Genomic DNA, 12,366 nt, shown 5'->3' with positions numbered 1-12,366 from the left:
GGGAGAGGAAAGTCTCAGCAACAGCCCTGAGAGAGTAAGAACCTTCCTGGGGAACTAAAAGGAAGCCAGTGTCCTGGTCAGACCTGATGAGATCTGCAGGACCTGGCAGATGGAGCTAGGGTAAGGTCCTTGGGGGTAGATTTGAAAGCCAGGGCAGTATTATGGGGAAAATAATGAAGTGCAGAACACACACACCCCCCCCCCAAAAAAAACCCCTCGGAAATAAAGTCTCATTGTTTGAGTCGACTGCAGAAAAAAACAAGTTATGCAACAGCCCTCAAGACAAGACTGTAAGCAACCTTTTTGGAAGCAGTAGGAAAGTGTTAACCTCAAATGTCACAGGTGAGATAAATAAGCCTCCAAGACGTTAAATAATTCGCCTTAAATCACACAGCAGAGGCAGCATTGGAACCCAGATCTGACTCCAGAGCCCCACTCTGAAACAGAAATGCTATTAAACACAAGTCCATGTCATCACTCAGAAGGGTTGCCTATCAGTCACGCAAGTACCAAATGGACAGTTTGTGAGGCAAACTCTAGCAATGCCCACTCAAGCAAAGTCCACGAACGCAGCTTTGTTAGTCACTGGTAGATCTGCTCATACAGTGACGGTGGGTCCTCCACAGAGCCGTCCAGCCAACCCTAACCACTGAAATCACCCTTCCCAACCCTGTGGCTGGTGACTGGGCTTCCCAAAAGGCACGCCGTCAGGAGAGGACCAGCTGATTGGCAACCATCCAGTCTGTACTCACCAGCCAGCAAATTTGGTTTTAGGGGCTCTGAACCCTGGAAGATGGATCTGTGACAAATGAGAGTTCTGGCTGGCTCACCCAGGCAATGCTGTCCTGTGAGGGCTGAGTGAGCAGCTACCATACTCTAGTGGACATCCACCTTCACCTTGAGCACCTTCATGAGAGCAACATTCACTGCAAAGCTAGGACACAGCCATACGCCCCAGAGAAGGGCACACCTAATTCTGCAAGGCAGGAGGGGGAGAGTCACAGAGGTTATGTCATAAAGGGCATGATAGCTGTCCAAGCTGCCCCCACCCCCAGCCCCTCCATCCTTAAGTCTTTAACAGTACCTTTTCCTGTTTCAAGAGACCCCTTTTGGCCACAAGGAAGAAACTCTTTTGAAAACTCAGCTCAAAGGCCAACCCTTCTGAAACTTTTCCTGACATCCTCTTCCATAAAAACACCCGCTGTGGGCCCCCCCCCAGACTTCCACTAGTGAATCTGAAATGCTTCAACGCACCTATTTACACACCCAGCTGTTTTACTGGCCCCCAAGTCTCTCTGAGACAGGGATGATGTCATCCCCCATGTCCAGCACAATGGAAGTTACCAAACAGCTTGGATACTGGGCTGGTGGAAAGATCAGTTACTGTTAATTCAGTACCTGTACGGCAGGTACTGTGTCAGACTGACATTATCTCCACTTTAAGAAACTGAGGCACAGACTATTAATAACTTGCTCAAATTCATCAGTAAGAATCAGGACTCAAGACATTTTTTTTTTTAACTTCAAGGTATCACTAAGGTTTAGTGCTGTCCGAGAGAACTTTCTGCAATGATGGAAATTTCTATTTACATACCCTGTGACACGGCAGGCATCAGCAACTTGTAGCTATTGAGCACTGGTGGGACTGAGACAGTAGATTTTAAACTTTTTTAACTGTAACAATTAGACACATGTGGCTAGTGATTACTGTCTTAGCACAGGTAAAGGAAGAAATCTTGGATTTGAACTCTACCCTCTTGCTCACTAGCTGGGAGATTTGGGGCAGGCTGCTGCATCTCATGGAACCTCAGTTTCCTTAGCCATGAAATGGGATCATTATTTCTCTGAGGTTACCTTCTAGCCCAAATGAGCTCATTACATGAAAAGGACCAAAGCTCTATATAGGCAGAGAGAGCAGTTTCAGAAATGGGTGGAGCCTGGACTGCAATGGAGGTCTCTTGGGTTAGGGCCCTCGGCAGGACTAACGCCAGGGGCCAATCGTGAAACTGTCTCTGGTGGGGACCCCCAGGCCCAAGTGCCAGCCAGATGGTTTTAGGGAAGAAAAAGCCTCACCTCCCCTCTTTTCACGTATACACAGAGAGCACAGACCTCATGCACCCCCAGAGGGGCAAAAAGAGACTTTAATTAGGGGAGGGAGGATCCACCAGAATAAGAAAAGGTACAGCGAGCGTGGGAGCAGAGGAGCCAGAGCAGGCAGGAGGCCCCAGCCGGGAAGCTCTGGAGGACTCACCTCTCCACCTCTAGCACAGGCACTGCACTGACAGACAAGGCGAAACAGCAGCCCCTCTCAGCTGGGAGGGCACGAAGAGGCCCCTGCGGCCAGAAGTTGCCTAGCTTTCAGGCCCCAGCTCCTAGGCGTGGCTGGTGGCCACCAGTTCAGCCCTTGTCCCCAACCAGTGCTGGGTGGCCATCTTCAGGCAGAGCTCAGGAAGCTGGCAGAGGGTCTCCACCGCTTCTACTGGGCCCAAGGAAATAAGAGAAGGAGGGAGAGGAACTGGAGTCTGAAACCTCCCTCCCTCCCCACCTGGGGTGGCTCCAGGGAGGAACAGTAGTCGCCTTCTGGCTCCAGGCCCGCCCAGACCCACAGCGACCAATAAGGTACAATCACTGGGACCAGTCACAGCCACTGGAGGTGGAGGTTGTTTGTTTAAAAAAAAAAAAAAAAAGACAAAAAGGTTACAGTCTCCTACAAGCACAGAGTTTTAAGTTTCAAGACGTTAAAAAAAATCTGTCCCAGCCCAGGGGACTGAACATCAGAAGCCAGCCTGACCAGGCACATGTGGCCTTGGGGCAGGTCCACTGCTGCTTTGCTGCCCAGCTAGCAAGCACACCCCACCTCCCACATCTAATGCCCACCCCGACACCCAGCTCCCCTCCGCTGCTGCTGCTGCCGCCGCCGCCGCCGCTGCTCTGGGGAGTAACTCCAGGACGCCTTCGCAGAGACACGGGGGAGTCTGAGGGGGAAGGCCACGAGATCCAGCCAGATGCTTTAAAACTGTCAAGAGAACCAAGAGGCGGTGAATGATGGTTATTACTGTATCCTCGGAGGCCTGCTCTGGGGAGGTGGGCTGATTTGAGAGCTGCAGCTGTACTCAGATCTCTGCAGGGCAGGGTTGGGTCTCAGGACACCCTGTGGGCACGCTCTAATTTAGCCAGCATTCAGCAGTGACCTTTGGGGCACTGGCCCTAAAACCTAGCACTGGACAAGGCAGAAAAATTAAGGGTGATGCGGGTTTTTCCACAGCTCCCCTTGGCCGTGCCACAATGGCTGCCAAAAAGCCCTGTCACAGTGCCTTGCTTGCTGAACTGAGGTTGCCTTCTTTACAAATGGGGGCTCACATGCAAATGCTTGGGGATTCAGAGAGGGACCCAGGATCTGGTACTCTGTGTCAAGCTCTGGGTGGTCCTCCAAGTAGGACAGGCCCTTGAATGCTTTCTGCCCTCAAATATCTCCCATGGTGCCTAGAACAGCCCTCGATATTTTATAGACCAGAGATTGTGGACCAATGGCCCATGGGCTGAACTCAGCCCAAAGATGAGCACTGTTTGGCCCAGGGTTTAAAAGAATATGAATTAGTCGATATGAATATGAATTAGCCAACCTTGAAAATATAGTACACCGCACAAAGATCCAGATTTTGAGATTCTTTTGATGAAGCCACGGAGGGCCAGAGCTGTGCGCTGGTGATCCTCTTCAGGTGAGGCACGTGCTCACCAGGTCCCCACATCGCCCGCCTCACTCATGTACATTACCGGCCCGACCCTTACATGCACCTGATGCCATAATACTATCTTAGATCTTTGAGTCTGAAAACTCCAATTCCTGGTTCATTCACTTACTGGCTGAGGCACCTTGGACATATGACTTAACTTCCAGAGCCCAGATAATTCATCTATGAAATGGGGATGACACCTGATTCAAAGGTTGTTTTAGGTATTAAATGAGATACATGAATGTACTTTTTAGCTGTATTACCACAGAAATGTAATTACTGTAACAACTAAATGACTGTTGAATGAATGACCCAAATACTAAATTGGGACAAGAGCTATTTTTCTTCAGTTGAATTTAGAGACCTCCCAGTGCCCTGGCCATATAACCTTGTGCTACAATACAGGGAAAGCTTACTATGCACCAGGTGATATGCTTTATACACATTTCCTCATTAATGCTCAACCACACTGAAAGGTACGGATTAATTAACAGTCTCACTTCACAGCTGAGGAAACTGAGGCTTAGTCGAGAGGTTCTGTAACATGCCCGAGGAAGCAGTGGAGCCGGACTCACACATAGGTGGCCTGACTCCACGGCCTGTGTGACCTGAACAAGTGCGTTCCCCTGGGTGCACAGTACAGCTACTTTGTACACTGGTGTCCTCAGTATAATTAAAGCCCAGGGGAAGCGGGTGTAATATCCATTTTCAGGAATCGGAGCTCCTCCTGGGCTGGACCTGTACGCACTGGTAGGAGTAAACACGAATTCTACCATCTGGGGATCATAGCTGACTCTGAGCAGAACATAGCAACAAACCAAGGACTGTTCGGAAAAAGAAAAAAAAAGAGAAGGCACGTCGTGATTGACTAAAAAAGAACAACTGTGTCATCATTTCATCAGTGTAAACAATTCGCCCTCCTCAAAGGGCTGTAGTCCTTTCCGTCACGAAGGCACAAACAACTAAAGAGGGATCTGTAGGACTTAAGCCATGAAAATGATGGAAAACAGGCTGAAGAAATCATGACTTTAAGCCTGAGAAACAGATGCCGAAGGAGACTTTTCCAGTCTGTTTGAGAAGTGGAATTATACTATGATTAATTGTCCTATACTCCTAGAAAATTCACATGTGGATTTAACTTGCCTCACTCGGGGACTGAACTAGATACAGGGAAGGACTGTGTACATTTTGAGATGTAGAAATGAGCGACTAAGAGAGGCATCCCCCAGGCTCCCAGAGATGGAAAATGCCCTGCAGCTCTCCAACATGAAGCATGGGCCCTCCCACCCCAAGGAATCGGGCCGACCTACAGCCCACCAGAGTTCCTAGAGGCCTCAGGAAATATGCACGCACAGTTGGCACCACTTTCCCACCAGATGCTAAGTTCTCAGCACAACCCATAGGTCTTTCTACTTCTGGAAGGAAACCAGGAAGGCCCCTACACTTACATTCTTGAGGAACTCCTCGGCCACAATGCGCGCACGGGCATTGACCGAGAGCTTCATCTCACTGATCTCCTTGTCGATTTCTTCCATGAAGTGGATCACAAAGTCCACCAACTTGTGTTTATACATCTGTTCTGTGTGGAAGTTGGTGATCAGAAAACTGATGTCATACCCCTAGGGAAGGAAGACAGTGGGGAGGAGGGAGAGAAGAAACAGGAGAGAATCAGCATCCTGGGGGCACTGAGCTGGCCATGCCCTCTACATCCACTTAGCCACATGCTTCCAGCTGCTTGTGACCCTATCCCAAGCTACATGCCCTTCAGGCAGCAGCCCACCTGCTCCGGTGGGGTGTGTATGTTGGATCCAAGGAACCAACAGTTGGATCAACTAAACCCAGTTGAGAATTTTGTGTCTATCAGACATCTCTGGCAGACTATCTGTGGCACAGACAGTTGCATTCAGAATGAGTCAAGGAAGAGTGAAGGGACTGGAATCTTGTCAAAGAAGAATCTCATCAAACAAAAGGAACATCTAGTCCAGAGAGAAGCGAAGATGCTGTGGGAGAAGGATGGGACTGAGGTCTTTAACTATCAGATGGGCTGTGTGTAGAAGAGCAATTTTATTTATTCTGGGTGGCCCTGGAGGTTAGATCTAGGACCAGGAGAGATTTTAGCTCAGGATGAGGACAAGCTTGGCCAACATGTCTAATGCGTCTGACGATGGTGTTTGCTGCTCTGTGTGGTAGTTGCTTAGTCACTGGCAGAGAGTCAATCTGGCAGGGAGTCTGTAGAGAGGACTCAAGTACAAAGTCAGGCAACAATTGACCCAATGTCAACTGTGGCCTTGAGACTATGATTGAGTTGGTGGCAGAGTTTAGATTTCTGATTCATCATGCCCTTTCTGCCGCTAAACTATAGGCTCTGGGAAGGTGCACAACGCATCTCATCTTTTTTGCCTTTTCCGTGGTTGAGGCAGACCCAGCCTCCTAAGCTGATTCCCCTTATTCCCACAACAGCCGAAATGAAGGCCAACTCTCAACTAAGGCTGTGGGCGCCCTACAGCTGGGGGAGCAGCAATCCCAGTTCTAGAAACAATCCCAGGCCAGTGACAGTTGACTCGGTAGTGGAATTCTGGGTATTACAAACATATGGATCACACAGTCTCACCTCCACTGGTTTCCTTCGGAGGATAAAGAAGTTCTCTGCTCTCATCATCATGAAGCGCATGAACTTGTGACATAAAATCTTCTCGATCTCGTCAGCCTGGTGAGAGCAAAGGAGAAATGTGTTTCCCTAAAGCTGACACTCTAGGCCAATGGAAATCTGGAGCATGGTCTTCTGACTGCAATTTCCCCCAGGTTCGCTGGAGGTAGTGGGGTTGGGTATTGGAACACCACCACCTGAACTCTGAATCGTGGGGTAACTGGTTGCCAACTGAAAAGAGGGTCTACTACATTAGAGCCCTCCAACTTAATGGGACGTTATCGTGATCTTGCCTTCACCCTTTCCAGAAAAGTAATTCTGGCAAGCCCAAATCTTTTTTTAATTTTTATTTTTCGGCCATGCCGCATGGCATGCAGGATCTTAGTTCCCCGACCAGGGATCGAACCTGTGCCCCCTGCAGTAGAAGTGCACAGTCTTAACCAGTAGAAGTGCACAGTCTTAACCACTGGACCGCCAGGGAAGTCCTAGCAAACCCAGACCTTTTATCTGTTCCTTCCAGAGTCCACATCTATATTCAAAACTACCCTTTCCTTTCTTATTTCACTAGTGCTACATTTTCCAGTCTGTGATACATACTGTGAAGAATATCAGAGATAACCTTAGGTGGTCTCCACTTTAGTAACAATGAACATCAAACAATCCCCAAAGTTTCTCTCTGATGAACTCTCAACATTTCTGAAGGAAGAATTTTGCTGCACAGGGCAGACACGCGCTTAACAGCCCCCAACACTTGTTAATCTCCCCTTTCAACAAAGAGAGCAGGCCCTTGGGTTAGAGCTTTCTATAGGCAAAAGTGTCTAGTCTGAACTTAATAACCTTGTTTCGTTTTCAATGTGCTTGTTTTTTAGAGTTGTCCTCAATTTGGCAAGTGGTATTATTTTTCCATTTGTGGCAAAAGAAAAAGAAAAAGTTTCTTTTTCAAACAAATTTAAGTAGGAGAAAATAAGTTGGGCTTCCCTGGTGGCGCAGTGGTTAAGAATCCGCCTGCAAATGCAGGGGACACGGGTTCGAGCCCTGGTCCGGGAAGATCCCACATGCCGCGGAGCAACTACGCCCGTGCGCCACAACTACTGAGCCCACACGCCACAACTACTGAAGCCTGCGTGCCTAGAGCCTGTGCTCCGCAAAAAAAGGAACCACCACAATGAGAACCCGCACACTGCAAGGAAGAGTAGCCCCTGCTTGCCACAACTAGAGAAAGCCTGCGCACGGCAACAAAGACCCAGCACAGCCAAAAATAAATAAATAAAATAAATTTATTCAAAAAAAAGAAAAACAAAAAGAAATTACACTTCATATTTTTACCCTAAATCTCACTTTCGGAGTCTATGGCTATCAAATTGATACTGTTACTGCTTACTTTTCTGAACTGGACTTATCCTTCATTCCTTAGGAAAAGTTTTGTGACCTGACACCAAACTGGCCTGTAGCCTTGGCTGCTACATTTCCTGCCTTCTAATCCAGAGCAAGGCCTAGAAGATGGGGCTGATCTCTCTTTATTCTACCGAGCTGACGAGTTTGGCAATCATTTCCTGGAAACAGAACCTGGGTTTCTTTGCACCCTGAATCTGGCATGCTGATCTCTCACATGGGAGCCCCTGGCCTCCCGGTGAGGCAGGGGATCTGTGGTGAGCTCACCTGTTTCACAGCAATGCTGACCCGGACAGAGTTGATGGAGCCTTCAATCAGAACCTTTTCCTTCTCATTCCTGCTGATGGTCACAGGCTGTAGCAGGAGCTCTTTGCTACTCCTGAAAACACAAAATCACAGAGGCCTCTGTACTATAAAAGAACAGAATGGTCAAGGAGACCCCACGGCAGGTCCTAGAATCACTATCTGGGACCACAGAGTCCAAGGAATAGGAGACTCACAAGCAGGGGTGCTCCAAGATGGGGGCCAGCAAGCATGTTCTCCAGCAGAAAGAGCACAGGCTCTGGAGTCAAGGCGAAAACGTTTTGAAATCCAGCCTCCTCTGTTACTTTCCTTGGGCAAGTTACCCTGTTGGAATCTCAACTTCCTCATTTGTAAAATGACTCTGATTCCTATTTCACTGCTGAGGACTGAGAGAGATCAAAAAGAGTCAAGTGTCTAACAGTGTGCCTGGCACATTGTAGGAGCTTTACAAATGACAGCTCTTATTTTCGTAACTATAGGCAAACCCATACACTGTTTAGGGAATGAGGAGAGAGCCTGCCTTAGAGATAAGGACAAGCTAAAATCGAACAGTCTGGCCTCCTTTAATGATCAATCCAGAAGGATTCACTTGTTCAGCATTAAGATCCCTCTCAGCTCAGCTCCCATTCTGATGTCCCTAGATCCCTGTGATGACAGTTGGTAGTTAACTGTGGTGGTGGTATCTGGGAGCTATTATCCTTTAAAAATGCCTATTGGAAACCATATATGTTAAGTAGCATAACAGGGCACATCCTAACATCTTGTCAGTTTTCTTAAATTCAAATCGTATCAACTTAGTGTGGTAACACTGCTTATCTCAGTTGTATATGTCCCAGATTAAATTTTAAAGGGGAAAAAGAATCATTTATTTACAAAGCATAAATTACATAAGAGAAAATAATCCCAAGTACGGAATATTTGCAGTGGACGATGGGAGAGTCTAGTTTTTTTTTGGCGGGGGGGCGGGGGGCGGGGGAATCCTTGATCTTTAAATTAGAAAAGAATAGAGATGGCATCTCAGGTAACTAAATTCTTAGTCTTCTCCTTAAACTGCCAGAGGGCTCACTAACTCCATGGGAGATACTTTCCAAATGGCCCTACGCTGAGAAGTCACACCTTGTGTCAAGCAATCTTGACTCCAGAGCAGCTTCTCCCTTGAGTTTTGTCCTGCCAACCCAATGACCCTATTTTCTGAACTTCAAATTGGGAACCATTGTTCATCTGGCAGCAAGACAAAAAATGTGAACTGCAGTTGTACTGACAACGCCAGGATGGAAGTTGTTCATGGCACACAGTCATCTCTGGGTGCTGCACCCATCAACCCCACCCCTTTCCCTTCCCTACCTGACTTCCACTTCCGGCTTGTTGTGTCGTTCCACCACCTGGGAGGAGAAATTCTCCAGGCAGAGGGCAGCCTGCAGTGTGGCCCGCACGGCACTCAGGTAGGGACGGAGAGTGGCAGTCTGTAGGAAAAACGCCAACAGAGGATCAGAATCTGTCTCGCCAAACCCACTGGTCCCCTAGTCGAGCTACACAGGAGCCAGGCAGTACTCAGGGTCCCTGACTCCCAGACACTACAGTAAACAGAATAGACTAGGCCTTCAAGGTGCCTTTCGTTCTAGGTTTAGAACAGTGGTTCTCAACAGGGGACCATTTTGCCTGCCAGGGGACATTTGGCAATGTCAAGACATTTTTCATTTTCACAACTTGGGGTGGGGTAGGGGTTACTGGCATTGAGTAGACAGAAGTCAGGCATACTGCTAAATATCCTACAATGCACAACAAAGAATTATTCAGCCCCAAATAGTGCTGAAGTTGAGAAACTCTGGTCTAGAAGCATACAGGTGAATGACTGTCTTCAATCTACCTTTTGAGCCAACAAATGTATAAATCTACAGTGTGCCAGGCACGCTAGCAGCTGGGAATTCAAAGATGATTAAGACCTTCTCTACCCTTAAAACAGCTCAACTAGGTCAGGAAAGCAAAGAAAGTAACTATGATATAACGGGTAAAATGTAAAATAGATTTACAAATTTTATTTGCAAAAGAAATTGGTTTTGATTTGAAGATGGAAATAAGATTAGGAGGACTTTACAGTGATAAAAAGTAGAATGACATTCCCAATAGAGGCAACGGTGTCTAGCTACACTGGCCTATCTTCAGTTCCTCGTATTAGCCAAGTTCTTTCTCACCTCAGGCCTTCACACATGCCAAACCATCTATCTGCAGGCTTTTCTCCCCCTTCTTTGCCTAAGTCATCCTTTAGATCTTGGCTTATTCAGGGAAGGCCTCCTCCTTCCTCAGAGAGGCCTTTCCTGACTTCGCTCTTCATAGCAATTACTATAATTTACAATGACACACCCTTTATATACTTTTAATAAAGTAATTTTCTCCTTCACTAAGCTGTAAGCTCCATGGTCAACAGACCATGTCTGTTTTATTCAAATTTACTTACCCTGCACCTAGCTCAGTCAGCAGCTTACATATACACTGTCTTACTCAGTTTCTGTAGAATAAGTGAATGAATGAAAAAATAACTTAAGCAAGATCAGAATAACAAAAAAGGGCAGTAAGAGTTCCAGAAGTAGTAATGAGTACAGTGTTGCCGGGAAGCATTTTAGATTCAATGGATGAGGCTGCAGTGGTAGCCTAGAGATTCATGGGGAATCTCAAATGCCAGGCTACTGAGTTTAGCTCTTCTTTTAAGGTGGTAAGGAACTGCTGGGGCTTTCTGAGGAGGAAGTTACACGACTACAGTAGCATGGCAACTCTGTGGAGAATGGACTGGAGGAGAGGGAAGTGAGAGAGCAGGCAGAGAAGGTTATTTAAGGAGGGTAATGAGGGCTTGGCCTGGGGCAACGCAGAACAAGCAAGATTATCTCTGTCAAAATTCAGACAGCAAATCTGAAAAAGGTGCATTTTAGGTGGCCAGCCCTGTGATGCCTGCCCTTTCAAAAACAGAATAGACACATTCTCGTGTAATACCTCAACAAGTTTGATGTTTAAAAAAATCAAGAGGCATGGCCTAAATTAAAACAAAAAAAGAATATCCCAGGCTTTCTAGCTGACATAAGAGGACACAGAGGTGAAATAAGTAACACAGGAGGACGAGCAAGCTTAGGGAGAGAAGATGAGTTTTGATCCAGAGGTCTAATTTCAAGGTGTCTTCAAGATATCCAGGTGAACCTTGAAAGAGAGCTAGGAAGGTAGATTTAGGAGTCACCATAAATCACATGGTCACGAAAACCTGTACATTAAATAGGTATCACCAGAGAGTGTAAAGAAGAGGAAGGTAGTGAGCCAAAGTCTCAATTTCCAGGAACACCCACAGTTATCAAGGGGACTTCCTGGAAGGGACGGGTCAGCAGTATGAGAGCTTATATTCTACAGTAAGGTTGATACGGTTGAGTTCTGACCAGGAAGGGGTCTGCGTAGAGGCAGCATAAAAGAGATCCTTCAGTGAGGCAGAAGCAAGGCTGGGGCAACATGAAGAGTGGGATAAGCAAGTGTGGAGGTTTCCCTGAGAGAACTGTGGAGTCAAGAGAGCAAGAGAGAACAGGGGAGTGTATTTAGTGAAGGCCTACTCGGGGTGGGGAGGTGGCCCTACTACGTGCCTCAGCGGCCCTACTACGTGCTGAGGCTTACTACGTGCCTTCGAGGCGCTACCACAAGCCTAGGAGAGCCCACTTCCGGCTTCCTCCATGCCTCACTAGCCCCCATCTGCTTCAAAGATCAGACTATGCAGCCGCAAGGCCTGCTTCTTCCAAGGGCGTCCCCTGCTCGCCCCTTCCTCACCTCGGCCCCGCCCCGCCCTCTTTCTCCCAGCCTCAGGGTGTCCCACACCCCCAGCATCCCTCGGCCCAGGGCCTCTCCGCTGCAAAGCCGCATCTCCCCCAGACCCAGATCCTTGAGACAGAACAGCGGGGGTCCCCGGCCCGGGGCCCGTCTCTCACCATCGCGGGCGCTGGCTGGGCCGGAAAGCGGAAGTGCGGAAGTGGCCAGTTCCGCGCCGCCTTCCCTTTCGCGAGAAGCGCAGCCGCAGTCTCCGCCCGGACGTCTGGACTGTACCATCAACGCTCCGAGCGGGGGAGGAGAAGGCTAAGAACATTTGGCCCCTCGGAAGTTTTCCCCCTAGGACTGTCTTGGTAGTTTTAGGCTCCTGAAGTGTAGAGTCACTACTCAAGCTTCTCCCGTTACCCATGGAGCTCTTGCTTGCGACTCTGGCCGTCTTGTCGTCTTTGCCGCCTTCTTCCCTCATAGTCATGCAATGGTGCAGCCCGGCCTCAGGTT

The 12,366-nt window shown here is 48.1% G+C and overlaps 1 protein-coding gene across 2 annotated transcripts; it reads right to left on the bottom strand.

Moving 5' to 3' along the window:
• Positions 1–2,110: 2,110 nt before the first annotated feature.
• On the bottom strand, positions 2,111–12,131 carry ARPC4 (actin related protein 2/3 complex subunit 4). 2 transcript variants are annotated; one of them, XM_059940361.1, is made up of 6 exons: positions 12,030–12,131; positions 9,421–9,539; positions 8,041–8,152; positions 6,346–6,441; positions 5,183–5,353; positions 2,111–3,016 (listed from the first exon to the last, which is right to left on the bottom strand). In XM_059940361.1, the coding sequence occupies exons 1-6, from the start codon at positions 12,030–12,032 to the stop codon at positions 3,011–3,013; spliced, it is 507 nt and encodes a 168-aa protein (XP_059796344.1). In that variant the 5' UTR covers positions 12,033–12,131; the 3' UTR covers positions 2,111–3,010. The 2 variants fall into 2 exon arrangements, with proteins under 2 accessions (XP_059796344.1, XP_059796345.1); XM_059940362.1 differs by lacking the exon at positions 12,030–12,131 and adding an exon at positions 8,274–8,462 and having other exon boundaries at positions 9,421–9,486.
• Positions 12,132–12,366: the final 235 nt, after the last annotated feature.

The sequence above is a fragment of the Balaenoptera ricei genome, chromosome 11, assembly GCF_028023285.1.
Source record: "Balaenoptera ricei isolate mBalRic1 chromosome 11, mBalRic1.hap2, whole genome shotgun sequence".
Lineage (NCBI taxonomy): Eukaryota > Metazoa > Chordata > Mammalia > Artiodactyla > Balaenopteridae > Balaenoptera > Balaenoptera ricei.
The sequence above is the reverse complement of the archived record's forward strand: the minus strand, read 5'-3'. Positions and strand labels throughout refer to the sequence as shown.

What these genes read in the sequence shown, in the direction of transcription:
- ARPC4 (XM_059940361.1), bottom strand. An exon ending in TCAGCATTGCTGTGAAACAG is followed by an intron (nt 6,442 to 8,040) that starts GTGAGCTCACCA and finishes TGCTCTCACCAG; the next exon opens with GCTGACGAGATCGAGAAGAT. An exon ending in TCCGAAGGAAACCAGTGGAG is followed by an intron (nt 5,354 to 6,345) that starts GTGAGACTGTGT and finishes TTCCTTCCCTAG; the next exon opens with GGGTATGACATCAGTTTTCT.